At 45.2% G+C, this 26681-nt stretch overlaps 1 protein-coding gene across 1 annotated transcript in view; it reads right to left on the bottom strand.

Annotated features, from left to right (window-relative positions):
* The window catches only part of grid2 (glutamate receptor, ionotropic, delta 2), a gene marked incomplete at both ends in the record, with an annotated part of 824583 nt that overhangs the window by 263273 nt on the left and 534629 nt on the right, over window positions 1-26681 (bottom strand). The window contains one exon of the mRNA XM_080739349.1: window positions 8229-8282. Coding sequence (XP_080595475.1) covers window positions 8229-8282 — 54 coding nt within the window. The remainder of the gene's footprint in view (window positions 1-8228; window positions 8283-26681) is intronic.

Genomic DNA, 26681 nt, shown 5'->3' with positions numbered 1-26681 from the left:
TCCCAAGTGGGAGGTCATCCTGGAATATTGACAGTAAACGGTAGGTTCCGTACGGAACCATTGTTTACTTAGATATGGAAGGATGACCTCCCACGTAATGCCCCTCTGTTTCACTGAATGTGGCAGAGAGTGGTATTAAGAGGATGTTACTTCCGCCTCCGGGGGCTTATATAGCCTGGAGGCGGGTCACTCCGGTTTGAGTGACAGGCCCTTCCTACCTACGTTAGTACGGGAGCTGAAGTAGTTTCTCTGAATGATCGCCAGGGGGCGTCATTACCCAAGTGGGAGGTCATCCTTCCATATCTAAGTAAACAATGGTTCCGTACGGAACCTACCGTTTCTATCTACTCCAAAAAAAGCAAATCTACAAGTTGACTGACTACATATTGGACTGTTATGCATTGTGAGCTTGAAGATCTGCTGTTTTCGGTGTGCAACCCCTGGGTACAACTGTGTTTAATCAGACATACTCTTTAGCTAAGCAGGACCACTTTAGGTCCTGTCAAGTGTAGTCCATGTGAGCTGTCTGTAATTTCATATGAAATCTTTTTATTAAGACATAAAAAACCTGTATGTTTGATAATATATGGCAAACATAATATATAAAGTTTACACTGTTATACCATTTTCACTTAAAGTTGTACTATGTAACTTTTTTTATAAAACAAATCTTAAAATTCTCCTAACTATTAAATCACAAAAGTTTTAGAAGATCAGCGCCGTGAATTTCAGCCTGTAAAGCCTTCTCTGTATGTAAACTGAGATCCTTGCCGTGGACCGGATCTCGCGCCAAAATTGCGTCATCACACTACCGGCCAATCACAGCGAGGGTTATACAACTGCCGGCCAATCACAGCGCATCTTGAAGTGGGGTCGCTATGGCAGCCATATTTGTTGTCGCCCGTTTGTACCATCCCTTCTCTAGGTAATTTCGCCTACCAGGCAGGGTGAAGGAGTCCGTATCTCTGGAATTACTGAACGCACAGGAACAAGGGACCCCTTAAAAGATAGATCTCAGCGAGGTGGAGGCAGACGCGGGGGTCTGAAGGTACGAAAAACGTCCGAAAGACGCGGACGCGACCGCGGTTTGCTATAGGGCTAATGACCACTAGTTGGGCATCTTACACAGTATGGCTTTAAATGTTGGGCGTGTCATTACAAGTGGACTTTTTCAAAAGTTAAAATGCCAGGTTGAAAATGGTTAAGAATCGCCAGACAATATCGATGCCAAAAAAAGAATAAGATTGGGCTCTACACAGGACCCCTCGTTTCTCTCTCTCTCTTTATGCCTCCCCTCCCAAAACCTTCCAACTATTGCCTCTGCCTCACTCTCCCTCTTCCCACTTCATCTTTCTAACCTTCTCTCTCATTCCTTTTGAAGTGGTATCATTCTCGCATCACCTGCCAGTGATCGTTAACATCAATAATGTCCTCAAACAGCACTGCCAATGAGGATGGGGGGGGGGGGGGGGGGGGCAGAACAAGGTGAGCAAGTACTGTAAGTGATACAGAGAGAACCTCAAACCTGTCCTTCCTCCTTAGCTTTATGAAAGTTATACTAACACAAACAAAAGACTAGACTAGAGGGTAAGAGGCACAACAGGGATGATGGAGAAGAGATATGAGAGAGAGAGAGAGAGAGAGAGAGAGAGAGAGAGAGAGAGAGATCAGATCAGATCAAGCACACAACAGAATCAGAGTAAAGTTGAGAAAGTGAGCAAAAGCTATGCAAAGAAGCATCTCTCCTGTGACATTTTAAGAATGGTATTTAAATGACTCAGCCCCTATTCGCACCAGACAAGTATTATGCGGAGAGCCGGAGACCAAGAAATGACCCCCTGACATCTGTGTTTTGTGCAACACATTTGCAATGCGTATAACGGTATAAGTATGTGTTTTACTTGAATTTACTGACTTTATCCACCTATATTAAAATGGTGTAATGGGAGGACTGTTGGGCTGGCCGGCAGGCGGACCACAGGCACCATAATCACCATAAATATAATATACCCATATATAGGCAAATATACGCCATTCACCCAAGACTCGAGGGAGTGCGGATATGCGGTTGTCCAGAACCGATATATGGGCATGACAATAATAGACTGGGCATCTGGCATACCGGGTGGGCCAACTATACAAGTGGGCCTGTGGGCCTGTGTTAAGATCCCATGAATTCAACTCGAGAGTGTACAAATGGAACCACATAGTTGGCTAGATTAGTACACTGTCTTCCTTATGCTTTATTTACTTCAGTCGTTTTGAGTGAGCAACACAGCCGTACGACAAAGTACAAGTGTCCATTTGGTTCTGAAGTATTTTGAATACTTTTCAATGGAAGCGTTGCATATTTATGCCGTGCTGGAAACGCCAGCAGCATGACGAGGCTCTGGGAGTCAATTCTGCATTTGCTTTTTTATCTGTTCTGACTGGTCACATAGAGTTGGAATAATTTTGTTATATGGATGAGAATTTTAGAAGAGCGCCTTGCACCTTAGTGGACACCTAAGAGTCTAAAAGCCTTTCCTGCAAATCAGTAGGCCTCAGTCTCCAGGGTGTGCACTGCAGATTTCATGGCAATCCCGCCAGCTCAGTAGTTTTCGCTGCCTTGTTTGGGACCAGTGTTTAATGGACCGATATAGACCGACATTGCCATTGACATTGCTGCTAGCAGAGTTCAGGAGACCAGAGGAAGCTGGGTCGATTTGAATTTCAACACATCATAGGGAAGTGTCTAGCTTTTAAAGAATAATGACTATATTTACAACTTGTCCTCACACAAGGACAACGTAAATTCCAACACTGCACTGTATGAAACAGATAGATGCAGACAGATAGACACAGACAGACAGACCAACCGACAGACAGACACATCGCAAAAACAAGAGAGAGGATGAGAATGAGGCAAAATGTATTAGAGAAAAACCAAGACATCAAAAAAGAGCAAACGTAAACCTAGACACGAGATAGAGTAATGTATACAACGCAAACTCGAGAGTTTCAGCAAGAAAATCACCACCGCCCTCCCCCCCATCCTGAGCAGAACGAAGGAGATGGAGAGGGGAAGGATGATCAATTATGGACTGTGAACTCCCCCTCAGTGGGGCTGTCTGGCTGCTGGCTGTAGATAAAGCAGACTTATGACAACCATACTGTGGCCCCTCATCCATAATAAACCACCGGGGAGCACGGGGGAGAGGGAGGGAGAAGACATTTACATACACAGGAATGCTTATGCTCCAAAGGAACCAGTGCCTGAGAGATAGTACGATAAGTGTTCATTGTAGAAAAAGACTCTGACATGGCTGCAATGGATTTCAATGTTTTTTCAGTGTGCACGGAAAGTTTTCAGACCCTTTCAAGTTTATCCACATTTTATTATGTCTCAGTCTCTTCTTAAAGTGGATTTAAAAAATCTTCTCCATTCTGCACAATACACACTGCGCAATGGTGCACAATGACAAAGCGAAAACCTTTTTTTGTATGCAAGTACTGTACTGTAAGTAAGCATTCAAACCCTTCACTTAGTACTCGGTTAAAGCACCTTTGGCAGCCATGTCGGCCTCAAGACTTCTTGGGGATGATCCTAAAAGCTTGGCACACTGTTTCCTTTGGAAGTTTCTCCAATTCATCTAGGCAGAATTGTTCAAGCTCAGCCAGGTTGGATGGGAAGCATTGGTACACACTACACAGCCATTTTCAGTTCTCTTCTGAGATGCTCTGTTGGGTACAGGTCTGGATTCTGGCAACGCCGCTCCAGGACTTTCACAAAGTTTTCTCAAAGCCACTCCTGTTTTCTTGGTGGAATGATTTGGGTCATTGTCTCGCTGCACTCTAAACTGAAATGGCTCAAAACTGTAGGGATTGTATTAATTAGGTCATTGGTCCAGTTGAGGAGGTTCCCAGGGGGCCCCCATCAAAATGTGTTAATATAGCAAGTATAGCTAAATTAGTTTAACTACTCTAAACCTATATTGGCTATTTGAAAGTAGGGTAGATCTGCTATTTTCCCAAAAAAATATAAGTTTGAAAACCACTGAATTAGGTGTTGCTCAGTGTCTGGGCTCCTCCATACACACGTTTCATTGTGGCCAAATACGTAGTAGTTGTCTCCACCAGCCGAAGGCTGAGGGAGAGTATGTTTTCCCCTCCGTCCGTCCGTCCGTCCGTCCGTCCGTCCGTCCGTTTGTCCGTTACCAGCTAATCTCCGGCGCCGTTGGCCCGGTCGCTGCCAAACTGTGCACACACACTCCCTCGACACCAATTCAGAACCTCTGCCCCAAATATTTCACATGGGCCTGTTCTAGCGCCACCAGGAGGCCGACTTTTGCAAAACTAACTTTTGCCAGTACTCCTACAGATTTTGTCCAAAAATCACGTAAATCAGTAGACAGTATCTCTACAGTCATGTGATCGACATGGATGTGTCAGATTTTCCATATTCCATCCTGATTGGCTAAAACTGGCTTTCAAAGTTTGCAGGATTGGTCAGTTTTGAATAAAATGCCTGAAATCCTGAACGCAGTGTGCGATTTTGGTGAAATTGTGCATGCACATTCCCAATAGGCAGAGGAATAAATGCCACTTAAGAAAAATCAAATCAGCCTCATGGTGGCGCAAGTTTGCAGGATTGGTCAGTTTTGAATAAAATGCCTGAAATCCTGAACGCAGTGTGCGATTTTGGTGAAATTGTGCATGCACATTCCCAATAGGCAGAGGAATAAATGCCACTTAAGAAAAATCAAATCAGCCTCATGGTGGCGCTATAACAGGCCGATTCATGTTTTCACCTATAACTCCACCGATTAGTGTCAAACTTTGTATGCGCACTCCTTAGAGGCCAAGGTAAAACCTTTTCCCTGCATTTTTTACATCAGCCTTTTATAGCGCCATCAGGAGGCCAACTTATGTAAAACACATTACATGCCTGACCTGGTGGAGACCTGTGCTCGGAAGAGCACTGCTTCTAGTTCAATATCTGTTTCATCAGACCAGAAAACAGTTGACTTTGGCAAACATATAGATATAGCCAACTGTTATGTGCGTCTAAACACTCAACATGATTGGTGGAGTTCTGCATCTGATGGTTGTTCTTTTGTAAGTGTGTGCCTGTGTTGCTTGAAACGTCACTGCATTAAAGGGACATTTCAAATGTTTGACCTAAATGTCAGTGTTCTGTTGTGAGGAGATCATTATATAAGCAATATAGTCTGGGGAAAAGTACTGTCTTCTGTGTATTTATCGACAAAACACAGGAGCGTGTGCCACATGTCAAACATGTTATTTTTCGCCATCGGGTGTACATATTCCAGTACGCTTACCCTTTAAATAAAATCCTCTTAATGAGGCACTATTCAAAAGAACTTTAATGTACAACAGGAGAGAAGAATGAACAGTATCGCATAACAAATAATAATAATAGCACTCGCAGAGAGGATGGTGGTATGGTTGAGGAATCTTATGACATCGACACTGCAGTGTTATCTATTTCAAAAGAGTAGAAGAAAGTGCTGACACGTTTGCGTAGCTTGCAACTTATGGTTGAGAGAGAAGGCTGACTTCAAAATGTTAAGCCGCATTTGTTCCTACCCTCACTCTCTCTGGCTGTCTCTCATGTTTACTATCACGGTCTAAGGGTGTGAGTCTCGTTATGTTTTACGGAAAGAAATTGCGGAGCGAAATAATAAGTACTGGGGTGGTTGGCTTCTGGGTCATGTAGTTGAGCTGTGACAACCCCCATTGTAACCCTCATCCATATTGAGCACGAGGGAAAGGAAGACTGAATCTTTTTACAAAGGAATATTGACATTCCAAACAACCAGTATCAGATAAGGCCAAGTTGTTATCTGTCTAACGTTCAGCTGGGGTCCTGCCTCATACATATTAACGAAAGGCTTCAAACAGAAAACACTACGTCTGTTGTACCATAAAATAGGCGAGCATTTGTACCGCTGCCTTTATCATTGGAGTCTGCCGGGCCAGCAGGAGTCAAGGGAAAGAGTGAGAAACATAAAATGACAATTAGAGAGACACACACACACACACACACACACACACACACACACACACACACACACACACACACACACACACACACACACACACACACACACACACACACACACACACACACACACACACACACACACACACACACAGACAGAGAGAGATGGAGAGACACACACAAACAGACAGAGAGAGATGGAGAACATGCATAGGGTATTTGTGAAGAATTAAATGAACGTAGAGTAAATATTACTCTATTGTCTTTTCATCATTTAATGGGGTGTCAGTTTGTGTGTGGGAGCGTGGACCCCCTGCTGTGACCTCCCTGCTCATTTCACTGCAGGAGGCCTGAGGCTGTCGATGCCATACTGTGATGTTGACTCATCACTCACCATCTGTACATACATGCTTGCAACCATGCACCACAGACACACACACACACACATGGCTATACATTTTTCTACCACCAGCAGGCTATGTTATTATTGCCACGCATTATCATTGCCAACATCGGAAATGAGTATGTAAGGGATAGCAGCCCACTATTAGGTAGAGGGAGGGCGAGCTCTCTTGGCGTCCCTGTCTCAGTGACGCGATCCCACAGGGGGACGGAGCGCCGGCAGGTATCACCTAAACCTAATCTTAACCCTGACCTCAGTAAAACTAAGCCTGTTGAATTGCGAACCTACCAGCGCTCCGTCCTCCCGCGGGGTCACGAGTCAACAGGTACCACCTAACGGCCGGACTACACCAGAAAATGTGCGTTCACACGTGAGCTGTCCGTGCGCGTGCGAAAACCCCCTGGCTACACCAAGGAGGGAGTATCGTGCGGGAGACTTGATTAGTCTATGTAAGAAAACACATACGCGCGTGTACAAAATAGAACCAATCCTATTTGTACAGCATGCGTATCCGGGGCTTGTGCTATCCGTGAGCCTGGTGTAGCTGATATCATTGATATACAGTATATTGGATCTATCCAAAAGTGCTGTGCACACACAGTAAATTCTAACTGAGTTACTAGGGCCCAAGGTGGAGGGGCCTTAATTATTTTATACTTTAGCTATTGAAAATTAGCAGATATACAAGCTCACAGCACGGCACCGAGTGCCACACTGCGAGCTTGTAGATCTGCTAGCGAACATTTGTAACTCAAATTTTGCTTCTGGGGGGTCCCTGGAACTAAATATTTTGAGATGGAGGTCCGTGGCCAAATACTTGTCATTTTGGGGGTCCTTCAATTGAAAAAGTTTGAGCACCACTGACATACAGTAGAAACAAAGACTTACAAGTGCAGATCTACAAGTGCCGTGCTGTGAACTTGTATTATCTGCTATTTTTCAATAGTTAAAGCACAAAATAACGCAGTTATCCATGTACCCAGGGCCCAGAATTTGGAGCGACACCTCTGTGTAGACAACAGTGTCTTTTGCTGGGATTCTGAATTCACTCGCCTGAGTCTTTAAACCAATCCAGTAACTTTGATTGGTGCAGGGCTGAGCATTGATCAGATTGTAAATACCATAATTTATTTGTTTCACTGCAGATAGTCTACACTACATAGTACATTTAAAATCATCCATAACCCTTAAATTCAATGAATTATTTCAATGGACAATGGTTTTATTTGATGGCCTGTCCCTGCCCCTAAAATGACGAAATTCCAGGCCTGTTTGCAAGTATGCATAACTACATATAACAAAGACACGTTATAAATAACTAAGTTATGGTAGTTATAATGTGCTGTTCCATGAGCATAATGCATTTTCATCAGCACTTTAAAGTTAATAATGACATGCCCAAAATTGGGACACCATCGGTTAAAGTGACTAACCCTAACCCTAACGTTTCTATTGCACCAGAATCAGGTTTATTACGGATTGATTTTCAGAAAGCAGTTTTTCAGTGTTGTCATGGGAATGACATTCTTCATAATCTTTTGATTTTGTTGAAGCATTACTTTGGGATTCCAGCAAAAATATTTTTTCTATTCTAGCTTTCACAACTGGCTCAGGTAATCCAAGGTAATACTAGCATCACCATCACTCACATTAAAGAAGATGACAATTTTAGGTTTTAGCCTAATATAATTCTATGACAACATATTCATCAAGTTTACAGTAGCAAGTGAAGTTAGAAATAACTGACTGTAGATATGTGCTAATGGATTATTTTACAAAAGCAGACATTAGTGTGACAGAATGAAAGCTTACAACACTCACCTCATTGATTAGGATCCAGTGACAGTCAAAGGCCACCAAGTTGGTCTCCACAACCTGCAATACAAGAACACACACATTGGTTAGCAGTGATGAGAAGGACAGTGATCAAACATACTGATATGATTGCATGCCCGCACGCACACGCGCACGCACGCGCACAGAAAGTGTAGTGTAGTGCAGTGCAGTGGTAGTAATATACTTAGTGTGGTTGTTTTGGGAAAGTTAATTTACAAGCCCTCAGAGTATCAGTCAAAAGTGCTTTCAAACACAAAAAAGTAAGTCTGGGGCGCAGCAGCGCAGGCACGCACGCACGTATGCCTTATGGGATGAAGTGAAACTTGTTTAGCTATTTCACCTGATGTCACCTCACCTTCATTAAATTACATAGATTACACACATCTACAAATTTCACTCTCCCCATCTCTCTCTCTCTCTCTCTCTCTCTCTCTCTCTCTCTCTCTCTCTCTCTCTCTCTCTCTCTCCTTCATTCCCTCCATCCCACACACTATTGCAGGAGAATGAAAACTGCCTTAAAGGCACACTTTCGGAAAGAGGAATGAATTATTGATGGCGTCGTGCTCGACAGTGACATTACACAGTTCAAGCGCTAACAACTAGCTACTAGCACCAGTGCACCCATCCACACCTCTCCTCCCTCAGCCCCTATATATCCCAGGAGGCAGTAGCTTGTTCCTCCCCTCCCCTAACCCCATGCAGTTCACAGCCTCAGCATGTCTCCTATAAGACACAGAAATCACCTCCAGCTTAACATTGGAAAGTCCAAGGAGTTGGTGGTGGAGTACCGGCAGAGCAAGAAGTGTGCCCAACTCCCATCACCACACGAGGGGAGGAGCTGGTGGAAAGCTACAAATGCCTGATCACATGAACAATAAACTGGAGCTGGACCGAACTCTAGCTGAGGCCCTCTACAGCAGTGGTTCTAAAATGTTTTCCTATCAAGGACTCCCAAATGAATACCAGTATATAAATAGCAGATCCACAAACTCTTATATCATCTATTTTTAAATAGCTGATGTACTAGGTTTAAAGCATAGAGCTATAATATACCTAGATTCTAGAGGGCGCCCTGCCCCCATAACTTTTTATCTAATTACTTGCGCCAGCAGAGAGCTGCTGTACTGAACATACCAGTGAGATGCCTAAGGGCGAAAAGCGACCTTGCTCTAAAGGGCTAGATCGGATTCTGTTATAGTGAGGTTCTCCTAACAGGGCATCATCTGGGATACAATCCCTTTTATGCCCATATATGGAGATCCCTAACAGAATCTCTTTAACACATGGGCTGCTAAGGTTTATAACATTTATAGCTGTTGCTGCTGCCACCATTGACTTACGCTTTGTTTTGACGTGCCTCGCAAGCTTCGTGCGTGTGCACGTGCGTGTCCAGAGAAGATTGAGGAGGATAATCCATTTGTTTACAAACGCTCGCGAAACTAAAATCCAAAAATCGCGGTAAAATCGCGGTAAAGTGTCGCCGTGAAAACAATCAGCTCTCTGCTTCCCTGGGGCTGTTTTCATGTCATTCTTAGATAAAGCCGTTCTTATGTTTCAAAGTAGAATCTAAAGCAATGTTAAGTCCTTCCGTGATGTCTTTCCCAGAGGGGCTGCCTGCATTGACTGGGTGACGTAATGACTCAGGTCATTCAAAGGGCAGCTGCAGGCTCAAAAAGTTAACTGTTTGTTGCCTCGTCTGTGAACGAGATAACTTCCTGTGGCAGGGGGACACCTAGTGGCCTTAACTCGTCCCTGAACGAGTTTGGCTCCCCAAGTGTTAATGCCCTTACCTGATAGATCCCTGCTCTGAGTATCTGACATCACTGTGATGTCACCTGTTTATGCCCATATGGAGATCCCTGCTCTGAGTATCTGACATCACTGTGATGTCACCTGTGATGTCACAGTCATGTGTCAGGGGAACCACAGTGTCAGGCGTTACCCGTCTGGACGTCCGGACAGACACGGACAAGCTGTGACGGTTCTGATAGTAAACTACTCACTAGTAAGACACCTCAGGGTGACCATATATGGACTTTTTATTTTATTTTAATCCTTTATAAATAATAATATGTATCCATATACATACAATATATGTTATGCCCATACATGGAGATCCCTATCTGAGCCAGTGATATATACATATATATATATATATATATATATATATATATATATATATATATATATATATATCAATGACATCAGGGATACCCATATATGGACTGTCACTGTGAAATCACCTGTGATGTCACAGTGACAGTATGAATATCCAGGGTTTGATCTTTGATGAGGTGATGTCTCGTGACATCACTTCCTGTACTGAAAGACGGACGGACGGACGGACGGGCGGACGGACGGACGGACGGACGGACGGATGGACAAGCTAAGACATTTCTCATGGTATACTGCGACCTTCGGTCGCAATAAATTAAATAAATTACTCATATGGTTATGAAGCATGAACTGACGATTAAATTGTATTAATTTATTTATCCAAAGAGTAAGAACATAAAGGGCCTGTACAAATCAACTATAATTCTCAGTCTTAAAAATGACGTAACTACATCTATTCCACATGCGGTCATCTCCCGGCGCTGTCGGCTCACAACAATAAATAGCATACACTGATAACAAATGTCAAGAAGTGTAAGGAATCACAGGAATGTTTTTCACAGAGCGTGACGTGCTTTAATGGGGACAGTGAATCACATGTGCTCCTAATGTCATTTTTAATGCATTACCGTTACCGCCACAGAATTCATTCTATTGTCTCCAAACACAGACTGCATGAAATATAAATAAATATTATAAACGATACCGAGCCACTACCCTGACAGAATCGGCAGACTAATTGTTTTTGTTGTTGGAACACAGTTCTCATACAACAAAAAAGTGGGAAAAACACTTCTGTGGGCTAATGCAATTAATGGATCTGAATCTGAATCTGAATCTGAATCTGAATCCTTATTGATCTCCTTCTCTACAGTATAGTATATTGTGTATTATGTGATATACTGAGTATACAGTAAGTATTCTTCTCGTAAGTATTCTTCTCATCCTGTATATCTCTTTTCAAAAAGGACTCGAGACAAATCGCTAGAAATCTTCAACCAGCCCAGACATTTTCCGTTGGCCACCTCAATCAATTGTCTCCTTTCGCCCTGTCCTTTGATCTGGAACTATTATTTAGTACAGGCTTCCTGAACCCACCTTTTCATCTCCTCTCATCTTATCTGGCCTCCATCCTGTCCACAGCCCATGACCTCATCTCCCCACTCATAGTCTCTCCTTTCTTTTCTTTTCATTTGTCTCTTATCCATTCTGTTTGTCCCTCTCTCCATTTTGCCTCTCTTCCCCTCCCCTCTCCTCTCTCCTGTGTACATATACCACCAGTGCTCATATATCATTAGTGGTAATTGTCTAGGTGACTATAGCACCGTGTGTCATAAAGCACTTCTTAGCCATAAACAAAACGAAACAGCTGGAGAGTGTGGCGGCGCGTGGCTAATAGTGGTTTAATCTCCCACAGAGTCCCCATAAAAAGTCATCATTATGGCGTCGTCAGCCACCGTAAAACACTCTGCCTACGGGAAACATGGCTACAACAGAAACACGAAACCAGGGAGGAAGAGAGAGAGAGAGAGAGAGAGAGAGAGAGAGACGAGACGAGACGAGACGAGACGAGACGAGACGAGACTAAGGTTAAGGAAGGTTAAGGTTAAACCCTGTCACAACAAAATCCTCAGTGTAAAAAATGTAATTTTTTCCAATGTACTGTAAAGGTACTGAGACTGAACATGCTAAAGGGTTAGGAAGAGACTAGTCTCGCGTGGCCAGACTGTTGACTGCGATTTGCAAATACGAAGTGAACCCTCCTCCTCACTTCTGTTTCCGTCTCACATTGCGCACATTTATCCTAATATAAATACAAAACATCTAAGCATATTTAGCTTGCTGCTTAGCAGAAATGACATTTTAAAATATATGTTCATGAACGGAAATGCCAGTTTCCATTACTCGCCATTCAGAAAGTGTAGTTCCAGACACTATATAGCATTCGGAGATTGTGGAATAGTTGTCTGGCTACGCGAGACTAGGAAGAGGCTAATCTGAGTTCCCAGAAGTTCTCACCAGCTCTTAGCCTGGTTCCAGACCCTGAATCGCTAGCCACAACCCTTTAAATTTTTGTTTCTGCGATTCAGGTCTGGAAGTGCTCTCATTGAAGAGGTTTTCCTCGTTTGGAAATCTGTACGGTGAATCAGCGTCGCTTCAACTCGATGACGTCGGGGCTTGTAAGCAGCGTGGGTGGGGTTTTCCCAGAATTCATGTGCGATTCCAAGTAACCCAGTGCCACCGCCGGGGCGTACCGCACATTTTAAACATAAACATCGCGTTGCCCGCCACAGTAACATGCGATCTCGCTATGAAACATCAGTAGCAGACATGTTTTACTGTGTTTGTAGCGCTCCTATTCTGCCTGTTTCTTTGGTTAGCAAGTAGCAAGCAACAGGCTAGCCACTAGCCAGCCACATAACAACACTACGTCATCTACTTTGCTACTGTTGTGATTGGTCAGGCGGTGAACCAATCGCAGAGGACTGCCTCTTTGGCAACGCCCATCCCAGAAACTGCCATGGATGAAAGCACGTTCAGACTGAATAATGGAGTGAAACGAAATGTCAATTCAGACTGAGTGTCAGGCTAACCAGCTCTCGCATACAAACGGGAGACAAGCGGCAGACAGAGAGGCCGCTAGACATATTGCAGTCCTCTTCATAGCAGCTAGAAAAACAGAGCACGAGCATCAGTCCTCTTCATAGCAGCTAGAACAACAGAGCACGAGCATCATTCCTCTTCATAGCAGCTAGAACAACAGAGCACGAGCGTACTCAGTGTAGAGGGATGAGGCATCAGACCAAATCAGAACAAAAATAAATGTTACTTTTATGTTCCTGTACACAAGACAGAGCAATAAAGACCACCTTGAACCTTGACCCATTAGAGGAGAAAAGATAACGAGCATCAGTAAGTTATACAGTACCTGTGTGTTTGAACCTAGGTGCTGTTCTATTCTCTCTATCTTCTTCCTGTCTGTCTGTCTCTCTTTGATGGTTCACTGCTCATTAACAGTTCAGCATTCCCACCAGAATACAAAACGAACTCTAAACCGTGTGTGTATGTTTGCAAGTACTGGTGTGAAACACGCACGTGTACGCGTGCGTGTGCATGCGTGCATGCGTGCGTGCGTGCATGAACGTAATGCTCCCATTATGACTTCCCACAGGCAGCCGTCTGGGCAGATGTTCAAGGCTAATTAGGGAAAGGGCAGACTCTTAACACTAGACATGACCCCTCTGGGATTCAATGCTCTTTCTCTCTCTCTCTCTCTCACACACCCACACACACACACACACCCACACACACACACACACACACACACACACACACACACACACACACACACACACACACACACACACACACACACACACACACACACACACACACACACACACACACACACACACACACACACACACACACACACACACACACACACACACACACACACACACTCATGTGTGTACTAAGATCCAGCAGAGACTTCACTTTCTGCGTAGGCTCAGGGTGTTTGGTGTCCAGCAGAGAGTGATGTTGTGTGTGTGTGTGTGTGTGTGTGTGTGTGTGTGTGTGTGTGTGTGTGTGTGTGTGTGTGTGTGTGTGTGTGCACACGTTAAGTTAAGACAAGCTTGCTCACAGCACATTGCCAACCAAGGTACAGTTGCTTGGCAGTCTGGTCAGCTAGTGGTCATCAGGGCCCCATTCACTTAATGTTGCCCCACTGATGGTTCTGTTCTGGGCTTAGTTCCATTCTCTGCTCTGCACATTTTACCACTATTTGGCCGGCCTCTTCAAGGTTTGACTACGCACGCAAGCACACACGCACGCACGCACGCACACACGCACGCACCAGAGAGACCCACGAACCGAGACGGGTTGGGTATTATATACCAATAATTATGATGGCTTTATTAAAATGCTGTTTTCCCAGGATGACAGTGATGGGTTATTCCATAATGGAATCTAACATGCCAGCTAGCAGCCTACAATAAGAAACAATTAAATGAAATTATCTATCTATAAATGCGACAAATCTCTGTCTGTTTGTTTGTTTGTAATCCGCGTATCTCGAGAACCGTTCGTCCCACCGGCTTCAGATTCGGCACGCGCGTTCCCCGCCGCCGCGCGGAGTGCAGTGCCGGGCCTCGACCCGACTCGCGGTTTTCCGAAACCGGCGCGAAACGTTCGGAATCTCCTTATGCGGAGCTGATTGTTGACATCAGGCTGTTCCGGAGGAAATCGGCGCAAGCACTGAGTCATTGTGACATCACTTCATAAAAGGCTCTGACATCACGTACGCCACATGAGTCAACACAAAACCTCTGTGAATGTGTATGTATGTATGTAATCCGCGTATCTCGAGAACCCTTCTTCCCACCGGCACGCGCGTTCTCCAGATATGGGCATAAAGTCTGACATCAGAGTTTTCCGCAACCGGTACTGTGTGTGCAGAGATCTTCATATATGGGCATAAGTGGACAAAGACAAACAGATGGTCAAAACGGGTCCTATGACAACAGGTATATTGGGGTTTGCATTAAAGGGTGGGTCTGCATAGATCTCCATATATGGGCATAAAATGGATGCAGACAGACAAATACAGATATCTCCATATATGGGCATAAATGGACACTTGCAAACAGATTTTCAAAGATCTCCATATATGGGCATAAAGTGGACGCAGACAGACAGATACAGATATCTCCATATATGGGCATAAATGGACACAGGCAAACAGATGGTCAAAACGGGTCCTATGACAACAGGTATAATGGGGTTTGCATTAAAGGGTGGGGCATTCATGGGGTTTGCATTAAAGGGTGGGGCATTCATTCCCTATTTCAAATTCGGCACGTGCGTTCCCCACCGCAGCAGGTAGTGCAGTGCTCGGCCTCGACCCGACCCGATACACGATTTTCTGGAACCAGCACGAAAGGTTCGGATTCTGATGTCTGACATCAGGATTTTCCGGAACTGGCACTGTGTCTGCATAGATCTCCATATATGGGCATAAAATGGATGCAGACAGACAAATACAGATATCTCCATATATGGGCATAAATGGACACAGGCAAACAGATGGTCAAAGATCTCCATATATGGGCATAAAGTGGACGCAGACAGACAGATACAGATATCTCCATATATGGACATAAATGGACACAGGCAAACAGATGGTCAAAACGGGTCCTATGACAACAGGTATAATGGGGTTTGCATTAAGTTTGTCTCCTCCTCCATCTGTTTGTCTGTGTCCCTTTATTCCCATTATGGAGATCTCTGTATCTGTCTGTGCCTCCGACTGTGTTGCAGACACAGTGCCGGTTCCCCCTTTAATGCAAACCCCATTATACCTGTTGTCATAGGACCCGTTTTGACCATCTGTTTGAAAAAGCGACAGAAATCTCATATATGGGCATAAAATGGACGCAGATAAACAGATATCTCCATATATGGCATATATGGGCATACAATGGATGCAGAATCACAAAGATCTCCATATACGGGCATAAAAGGGACACAGACAGACAGATACAGAGATCTCCATATATGGGCATAAAATGGACGCAGATAGACAGATCTCCATATATGGGCATATATGGGCATAAAATGGACCCAGAACTATAACTGCAGTGATCTCCATATATGGACATAAAATGGACACCGACAGACAGACAGATACAGATATCTCCATATATGGGCATAAATGGACACAGGCAGACAAATGGTCAAAACGGGTCCTATGAAAACAGGTATAATGGGGTTTGCATTAAAGGGCGGGGCATTCATTCCCTATTTACATTGTTCCGAGTTGGCCAGGTCGCCGACTAGACGCTGGGCCGCCCGAAGGGCGGCCCAGCTTCTAGTATGTTAAATGATGATTAAAGGATCATTAAAACAATTGTTGCCGTTGCCTACATTGTTTCTATTCTCAATCAGTTTTGAGATCCTGTAGTGATAAATTAGTCTAGCATATTGCTCTACGAATGTAAATTGGTGTTTTTCAAATCACCCATTCCTTTTAAAAACAAATGCCCATATTACACATATCATTAGATAGACACCCACCTCCCTTCACCTCATGTTGAGCTGCATGGTATAATCTCATGGTATAATCTCAGACATCCCAAGTCTCCCAGACCATGCAGGAGTCTCCCGGATATCAGCGTCTCCTCCCGGCCACCCACGAGTGGCACTAAAACTCATAGAAATCCCAACCGCTCACGCAAATGCCAGGCCATATCCGGGAAAATCGCGGGGATCCGATCCCGCTATGCGAATAAATGTGTTCTCATTCGTCGTTGAACTGATCGTTATTCACTTTGGGAGATGTGGGGGCGTCTAAAAGTGACCAACCACTGGTCTCAGATGCAGAGACCAGGTCTCTCCAGCGCGAAGGATATTCATATATCATTCAACTGATAACAGACAGTTTTCTTGTGATGACAAGACGATTTGTCTTGCTTAATATGAATAAAATAACCGTACTTTACAACTGTAGGTTCTTTTTCGCTCCGAGGGGTGGTGGACAACTCGACACAGGCTGTTGTGTTGAGCTTGAGTGCAAAGTCAAGTAAGAGCGCGCACAACAGCAGCGAAAGCACGGAAATGAGCGTGGGTTGGAATCAATTGGCATAAGGGGGTAACATATACCCTGTATACGTACTGTATGACCAGGGATGAATCCAATCAGTGTGTTTAAAAGAAGACATTGATTGTGTTTTCCATAAGTCAGAAACCAGAGGCATAATGCTGTGAACCCACGGGCTGCCCTGTAACATGATATCAATGTACCACGGGGAGCTGCTGCGTTAGCTCCCAGGACACAAGACATCTACAATAATTACAGCTATCTGTATCGAACCCAGCGCTGCATTCTGACCCTGGAGCGACCCTGTCTCTCTCTCTCTTTGCCCAAGAGAAGAGAAATGCCATTGATTCTGGCAGTGTGCTGTTGGCTGACATTTGGAGTCAAGGTTTTAGTCTTTGTGCCAAGGCCTGATCTGGACAAAATCAGGATGGATTAATCGATGCACTGCAAATGCACATGTGCTCAAAGACGTACAGACGCTGCATGCACGCCCACACACATATGCCCACACGCACACGCTCACGGCCACATGCGCCCATGCATGCACACACACACAAAGTCAAAGTGGCAAAGTAAATGAATATACACCCAGAACACTCTGTTGAACTCAGGACCAATTCGTGATGCAACATCTAATCAACTCAAACAAGTAAACGGGACAAATGTAGAATGTGGAACGGTTGAATCAAATCAGAATGTTCCCGGATCAATCCCAGCACCTCATGGGATTAAGTTGAAGAGAATACCAAGGACTTTAGAACTCCTAACTGGTTCAGTACCATTAGGAGAAGGCGCGCTCTCTGCTGTAGTCTTGTGGAGAGGTCTGTAGTTTCTTTGGGTGCAGATTCTAGTAGAATTCAGAATGAAGGGAATATCCGCACTCTCTTGAATGATGACTTTTTAAAATTATTTATTTATTTAAGCATGCACAGCAGCAGCAGTCTATTTAGAGAAACGGACGCGTTTCGGCCTACTGGCCTTCACGCTGAGGAAGGCCAGTAGGCCGAAACGCGTCCGTAAAAAAAAAAAATACATAATTTTAAAAAGTCATCATTCAAGAGAGTGCGGATATTCCCTTCATTCTGAATACCAAGGACTTCCAACGTAAAAAAAAAAGACTGTAAAAGGACTTATTTGGGATCTGGGATGTTCCTTAGGCAGGGTGTTTAACTGTACTTGTACTGTACTACATTTCTATTGTATTACTTGTACTGTTCTCCATTTTTGTCTAATAAAATAATCAATCAATCAAATTTGAGCAACTGGACCTCAAAACACTCCTGCCTTGCGTGGCTGCATCTGTCGCGTGTTAAAGTGTATGAATGGCTGGATGTGAGGTATGCTGTATATTGTGTACTGTAAGTGCTTTGAATGAGACTAGGGACGAGGAAGGCCGATACATGTAGCCTACAGAGCTTATACGTAAGCAAACAATTCATTTACTATTGTACCATTGCACTTCAAAAAAGATTACGCTGATTACACACAAGCCTGATATGCTTGAATGTCATTATTTCACATTGAGCTTGGCACTCTGTCTTTCTGTATCTTTGTTGTACTTTCACACTTGCCAATACACACACACATGAGCGCACGCACGCACGCACGCACGCACACACGCGCACACACGCACACACACACACACACACACACACACACACACACACACACACACACACACCGCACACACTAAATCTTGCCTTATTCAAAAATCTGAATGGCTATACATTGTAATGCTCTTGTGTAGGCCTACTGTGAGATTTTGCGCGGTGTGTGTGCATGTATGTGTGTGTGTGTGGTGTTTGTGGGGGTGGGTGTTGCTATTGAATCAAGGCTTCTAAATTGAAAATTAGTTGTGTAATTCAATTTCATGCACTATTTGTGATTAAATCAAGCAAATAGCCTATGGCGCAGCCCCCAAACCAGGCATATGCAACTCCCCAAACAGAAATCGTTAGGAAAAAATCTCACAAAAGCAGACAAGCACAATGAAATAAAATAAAATCCTGCTACTGTACACGTAGAGTACACACACACGCACACTTTTGCTAGTGGTGTGGGATAGATTTAGTCTTCCTGCAAGGGGAATTACTTAATCCTGATGCTTTTAGTGGATGAGAGAAAGCAAAACATTGAACATAATTTGCTGTTGATGCTAAATGCATGTTTGTGCATTAACGCCAAGCAAAATTACATTACAAGTCCATAGACCATTGGCCCCACCATGCCAACAATTTTGATCACTGTTATAAACTCATATGTTCCTGGTGTGTGTGTGTGTGTGTGTGTGTGTGTGTGTGTGTGTGTGTGTGTGTGTGTGTGTGTGTGTGTGTGTGTGTGTGTGTGTGTGTGTGTGTGTGTGTGTGTGTGTGTGTTGAGGTATGGGGGAGTGATTACTGTTATCATCTCAGGCCTAATGTTCCACAAGGGGAAAGACAGTTCAGGAGACGATCACTTGGGTTAAGATATACTTTATTGACCAGAATGAAGCAGAAAGCAAGCATCACACAACATGGCATATTGAGCACCCTACTATAGAGACAGCATAGAATCTAAGCCTATATCTAAGCGCATAGTATTGGCAGCCTACCTTAGCTCTACTATAAGACAGCCTAGAATCTATAGCCTAAGTTAGCATGGTTTGGCATGGGGTTCTGCCTCGGGCCATGGCTCGCTGAACCCACGATCCTCATGTTACCATGAGCATCGAGGGCATAATCTAATTACAGCGAGCCCTGGCCCGATACCCCCCGAGGGGGATCTAAGGCAGAACCTGAAGGTGGCGCTGGGGTGGTGGCGGGGCAGTGCTATGCAACAAGACTGAGTCCCACCATCTGACTTCCCTAAGAACTATGGGTAAGGGGGGGGCAGGACCTAGTGACCCACCCCCCTCCGCGCGCGCGCGCTCCCTTGGGACCGCCCCCTGAACTCGCTTTGATCCTTACGAATCGTCGCACTATTTCAGGAGACGATCACTTGGGTTAAGATATACTTTATTGACCAGAATGAAGCAGAAAGCAAGCATCACACAACATGGCATATTGAGCACCCTACTATAGAGACAGCATAGAATCTAAGCCTATATCTAAGCGCATAGTATTGGCAGCCTACCTTAGCTCTACTATAAGACAGCCTAGAATCTATAGCCTAAGTTAGCATGGTTTGGCATGGGGTTCTGCCTCGGGCCATGGCTCGCTGAACCCACGATCCTCATGTTACCATGAGCATCGAGGGCATAATCTAATTACAGGGAGCCCTGGCCCGATACCCCCCAAAACTACAAACCCCCAAAGCACGCCAAAATCTCAGAATCCCATGCCAGTGCTAGCCAACTGCGAGGAAGGCAGCTCTGCTGTGACTCTAGCGATTAAATTATCATTACTGCGGGGCAACTATGAACTGCCTTTCCTGCTAACGCAAAAATAATAATTAAGCATATTAGCATCTGGCAGAGCGAATATTACTAAGGCAAAATACTAAGCAATGATATTGGCAGCTTGCCAAAACGCTATAAGTACTGCTAAAGCAATTTAATAATTAAGAATGTTAGCAGCTGGCAGACCGAACCAACGGTGAGGAAGGTGGTACTGCTGACTATAACGATATACTGCAATCTAACTGAAGCCATACTAAAACACCCTAGAGAAAGCGGGAGCAGCAACATGGACGTATATATATATAGACAGCAGAACCAGAAGCAGCGATGAAACCTTTAATTCAAATAACTACAGCGCCATACAGCTTCACATCCTACCTAACTAACACCCCAGCAACCACCTAGCTTTTGCATGATAGAATTTATAACTCGCAGCGATGATTGAAATATTAAAGCGTAATATTTATCGTGGCCCGCAACCTATCAGGGGCGCGAGCCCCGAGTAACGCAACAGAAGCAGCAAATAAAACCCTAGGAACAACCCTGCTAATAGTGCCTGCAGCACTATTAACATCAGCAGCAGAAGCGTTAACTGAAACGCGTCCAACTCCAGCTTGGAACCATTACGCTTCGGTCAGTCCTGTGTTGTGTGTGCTTGATAGCTTGGCGTGCAGGATCTTGAGTTAGCTGAGGGCACCAGAAGTGCTGGTGGTGTGGCTGCTCCGATCCGGAGAGAATGCAGAGTGAAGAGGGGCGGGCCGCAAATCTGGCAGCTCTCTCCGGGGGTCGTGTGACGAGGACGTCGGGCAGACGGCCCGGTGTTCAGCATGGACATGAAAGGACAGAAGGGAGAGTTAGTTCTGCGACTGACACTGGTGTACCTTCCCTGCTTAAACTGCGAGCTGCAATCTTCAGAGGCCATGTGCTAGTCGCATCTTAAGCCTGGCCTTGGTGACCGCATGTGCTTGCCGCAGAAATTACAATCTTAGCTTTAGCTGACCATAACAATGAAACCACGCCTAAGGACGCTGACTTTTAGGATCACAGAGAAATTTTCGCAGCCCACGGAGCGCTCTGCTGCAGAGTCTGCTGCTGCACATATGAGAATCTCCACGAGATACCCGTCTTGACCTTTAAAGGCAAGCTATGCAAGCCTAGAAGCGGCTAAAGCCCAACATTCAGTACAAGTAAGACGCTGCCATGTAACTATGGTTGCCTATTATTAGCAAGCTTAGAGAGCGGCTGAACGCTCACAGAATCGAACAAGCGAATGCGTTGCTATTTACCTGCTAGAGTGTGGCTCCTCAGGGCATCTGGCTGAGCCCGAGGGCGCCCGGAGCGCCGCCGCTGAAGCTGCTCCACGCCCGGGGCACCGCTGCCGAAACTGCTCCGCTCCGCAGGGAATGCGGCGTGTAGAGAGATGCGCGACGCCTTCACTCTGGCCCTGCTCCCTCAGTCTCGCGGCGAACCAGCATGCGTCATGGAACAGAGGGTCGTTGGGGCAGACATCGGGCGGACAGCCAGGTGTTTCAGCATGGAAATACAGGACGGAAAAGTGAGTTAGTTCTGCTGCAGAGTTTGCTGATGCACACATAAGAAACTCTACAACCCATCTCTTGACTTTTAAAGTCAAACCATACCAAAACGTGGCCCAACCGATATGCGTAAATTCCCCAGCTTAGAGCGACTGCACCCTGACAGAACTTAACAAGCAAATGCGCTGCTATTTACCTGCTAGAATCTGGCTCCGCCGTGCTTCCAGGGCAGCCGTCGCTGGCGAGAAAACTGGCTCCCGCCGTTGGCGCTAGAACTGGCGTTCCTTTGCGGCGTGACGGCGGTGTCGGTGTGCCGCTCCCCCCGGAAGATGAGCCTGTGCCCTACGTGCCTCCGTCGTGGGCTCGCGGGCCGCCGGGAAGTCAGGAGGCTGGCGGGCCGGCTGTCCCAAGGCAGCAGCGGAAGCAGCTGTGGCCGTCGCAGCGATACCCTCCGTGGTGCCGACCGACTCCCGACTGGACTCCCAGCCGCACACAACATTAGACGAAGCTAGAAACATAACCTTCATGACATGATTAGTGGAACCTGCAGCTAAAGCTGCCATGATAACCTGCTGTCCTAGCCGTGGGCCTGCAGCCACGCCGGCCTGAAGCTGGAATAATAGACAGGATGAATAGCAACCAGCAAGTATTAGCTTTAGCATGAGCTGAAGGAAAACAGTACTGAAGCCAAGTGCAGCGGCTACGGAAACACCACTAGAACATACGGTGTGCTATGTGACCCAGTACTATAACCTTAGTTTGCAACAAATATTTGAGTTAAACCCCTTTAACTTCTGAAACACTGGTAGCAGCTTAACATGCAGTAGAAACACCCCGCAGCTGCCGTGCGACGCTGCAAAGACGACCTGCTGTAGCTGTCGCTATGCGTCGGCTTTAGCCCGAAGCTGAAAGATAGACCTGATGTTAGGGTTAGGAAACCTGAAAAATAAACATAATGTTAGGTTAGGAACCTGAAGTTAAAACGTAGACCTGGTGTTAGCCGCGCCCTTATAGCCGCCGCAGCGAGACGCTGTTAAGAAAGTGATTTAGCTGGACCTGTGCCGCTTTAGCCTGGAGCTGCCATACTGGAGCAGTAATGACAACATGTTAGCAGAAAACACTCAACACCCTGGTAACAGCTTGACATGCAGTAGAAACAATAACTTGCTGGTTTTTATAGCATTTAGTATAGCAGTACCGCTGACAACTTAGAACTTATCAACTAAAAGCCTACGATGCGAGGAAAAGCTACAGCTGATGGATGCTGAAACTGAAAGAGAATGTTTAGCTGGATGGGAGGGAGGGAGGGTGGTCTATCGAGCATTTAGAGTAGACTACGATTCCCTGCATGCACTAGCGAGTTCAACTGGTGACGTCAGGACAGACAGGCACGACTGTGTTAGCGGAAGCAAAACAAGTTCGCACGTAAACTGTATAGCCTGCGGGTTTTCCTCCTCCCAGGAGCTCACACGGAAAACATCCTTAATAGGCTTCTCAAAGAGAGGCGATTACTGTTTTTAATAGTTCCTCCCGCGAGGGCTTCTACGCCACGGTAAATGGCAGCAGCCCTACTATGGTCCAAGAAGCGACAGGAACCATTTAGTAGCTGCTAAGGTATAGCAACTAGCACCTCATAAGCAGCAGCTGTTAAGACGGCCAGACAGTGCTAAAAAAAAAAAGAAAACATACACATAACCCGAGGCGAGGCAGAAGCAATATAGGCCCCATACTAACTAGATTAAGCACGCTGCGGGCGAAGCTTGCTACTAGCACGACGCCGAGGCTTGGCATGATAGAGAACTACATTTCCCACACGCAGCGCTTAGTATTTGCTGCCGAACGTCATGCCGTAAATCACCGCTTGACGTAACTCGGCTAGCTCAGGAGCTAGGTGAACTCTGCCGTTTACAGACACCTGCAACCTACAAACTGAATCCTCCTAGCGTGATTCATTACCTGCTACGGGGCTGTGTTTTCACGCGGGCCGCCGCTCTAATGGCTAGCACATTGATTTACCAGCTAACAGCATCCTTACCGAAATAGCCGGCTAGCAATAGCCACCAGCTAGCTCCTAGCTGACTATACATTAAACCTGTTGTTCCGCGCTAGCCGATACGGCCCGCGCCGTTGCAAAGTACTGACATGGTTATCGACAAACCCAACGACTGAGATTACTTTAACTCATGGTAGCCCAGTAAAGGCCCACCAGGGCACGAAATAAGTTAGCATTTAGCCCGTAGCCACAGCCAACTTCTATGATACTGAGTTTACCTTTAGCAACTTTAGCAAGCCTGTAACACCTTTAAAATAGCTTTAGCAACAAACTGAAAGTACAGAAATCAGCTAGGCACCAGCAACGATAGCAAGAAATCTGAACCTTGAAACAGCAGTTTAGAATTCAGCGATTACCAGAATAACAATCTCAAACTTCCCATACAACCTGGCCAAGAACACAGCTTCTTAGTTTGGCAGCTAAGTTTACAGTTTACAGTTTACAGTTTAGGCATTTAGCAGACGCTTTTAATCCAAAGCGACTTACAATAAGCAGATACAACATCGCAATAATAAACAAGATAATAGGTCAGTACATTAACAGCAATATAACAATGTCAATGGATATCTATCTAGAGAAAAACACAATATAATCAAGTTCTAAAGAAACCTAACAAACAAATGTTAACTAGCTTCATGTATGGTCATTGAACATACATGAATTGAGCGATAGAAAAATAGCAGAAACAGACAGAAATACTCAGCCAAGTTAGGCACCCTCTCCAAGCGGTGGGCAGCAGCACAGCTACCTGCAAGCAACAAGTGTGGCACTTGTGTGTGTACTGCAGCATGGTAGCAAGCAGCAGTGCTATGCAACAAGACTGAGTCCCACCATCTGACTTCCCTAAGAACTATGGGTAAGGGGGGGGCAGGACCTAGTGACCCACCCCCCTCCGCGCGCGCGCGCTCCCTTGGGACCGCCCCCTGAACTCGCTTTGATCCTTACGAATCGTCGCACTATATGCAGAGAATGTAGGGAGAGAGGGAGGAAGTATAGGGGGAGAGAGCAATAGAGGGGAGGCAGAAATGAAGTGGCATAAAGAGAAGGCAGGCTGGAGGTTGGCCGTCCAACACAGAGACACAAATAGTTCGGTTTAATTGCTGCAGATGCCTAAATGTCGACGCGACAAAATATAATGCGGCACTCTTTAATAGCAATGCAGAAAATGATACAAACTGTTCCAGCTCCCACACCTGTAACACAGTGTGAGTAACCCTTATGTGCACCTGAAATGCTTTTCGAGTTGAAATCCAAGTTGAAATCAAATTAAGTCAACTCGGAAAGGCTATTCTAAACAGGTGGGTTTTCAGGGCGGTTTTGAAAGTAGGTACTGTAGGGAGGGGGCGTCTCTAATATGGTTGGGGAGTGCGTTTTAAAGTGGACTCTTTGTTTGATGGGCAATACAGTACTGTAATTCAATTTACCTCCATTTGTAGATTAGTTTAGATTAGATTGTATTGTATACTTTATAACTATACTGTCCAGCCAGGCATAAAATTTGAATTTGGTCTCAGCATTAAAAACTGGAATTACATACATGCAGACAAAGAGAGAGAAGGAAAAAAATGCACGTAAAACACAGTGCAGGCATTAATCATGTCGACAGCAATATATTTTCATTAGAAAAATATATTGTAAAAGTGAATGACTTAAAAGAAAGCACACAGATCTATTGAGAAATCTGAATTCTGCTGGCAATGTTTTTAATGCCTTTGGAGGGGTTAGGGTTACCATAGCTACTGAGATAATGCACAGCAGCTTTAGACATGAAAGGAAATTGTTTGATAGCGTGATTCAATTTTGTAGGCTGAACGCTAGTTTCTCCAGTTAGCGTAGTCCAAAATCCTTATGGAAACTATGAATAGGATTACTTTAAAAAGTAATATTAATATTAATATAATTATTAATATAGTATATATTTATTCCTTTCACAGCCTACTGAGAGTGGGCACTGGGCATGCAGACGGCATTAAAGTGGTTCTCCTCCTACCTAACTGACCGGACCTACCAGGTCTTGTGGATAGGTTTGCTTTCGTCCCCTCATAACCACCTAACCGGAGTCCCCCAGGGATATGTACTTGGCCCTCTCCTTTTCTCCCTGTACACTAAATCCCTTGGTGCTGTCATCTCTGTTCACAACTTATCACTGTTATGCCAGTGACACTCAACTGTTTTTATCCTTCCCCACTTCTGCCTTCCAGGTGGACGAGCAGACATCTCACAGTGGATGTCAGCCCACCACCTCAAACTGAACCCAGACAAGACTGGTGACTTCGGTTCCAACTGCTAAGAACCTTGGTGTCGTCCTGGACAACCAGCTAGCTCTCATTCAAGGCACACATTGCATCAGTCACCCGATCCTGTAGGTTCACACTCTATAACATCTGTAGGATCAGACCCTTCCTTACCCAAGAGTCAGCCCAGCTCCTCATCTAGACATCAGTCATATCAAAACTTGACTACTGCAACTCTCTCCTCACTGGCCTCGCGGAATGTGCACTTAAGCCTCTCCAATTGATCCAAAATGCTGCAGCACGATTGGTCTTCAACCAGACAAAATCTTCACGTTTCCCCCCTTCTCCGCTCCCTCCACTGGCTCCCGGTTGCTACCCGCACAGAGTACAAAACACTGATGCTGGCCTTCAAAGCCACCAAAGGCATGGCACCTCCATACCTTCAAAGCCTGATTGAACCCTACAACAAAGGAAGGATATAAAATGGGGGCGTGTCCCAGCGTGGTACCGGGGTATAGAGCATC

Source organism: Nannobrachium achirus, assembly GCF_963921795.1.
Source record: "Nannobrachium achirus genome assembly, chromosome: 12".
Lineage (NCBI taxonomy): Eukaryota > Metazoa > Chordata > Actinopteri > Myctophiformes > Myctophidae > Nannobrachium > Nannobrachium achirus.
This window is presented reverse-complemented; position numbering and strand designations above follow the sequence as displayed.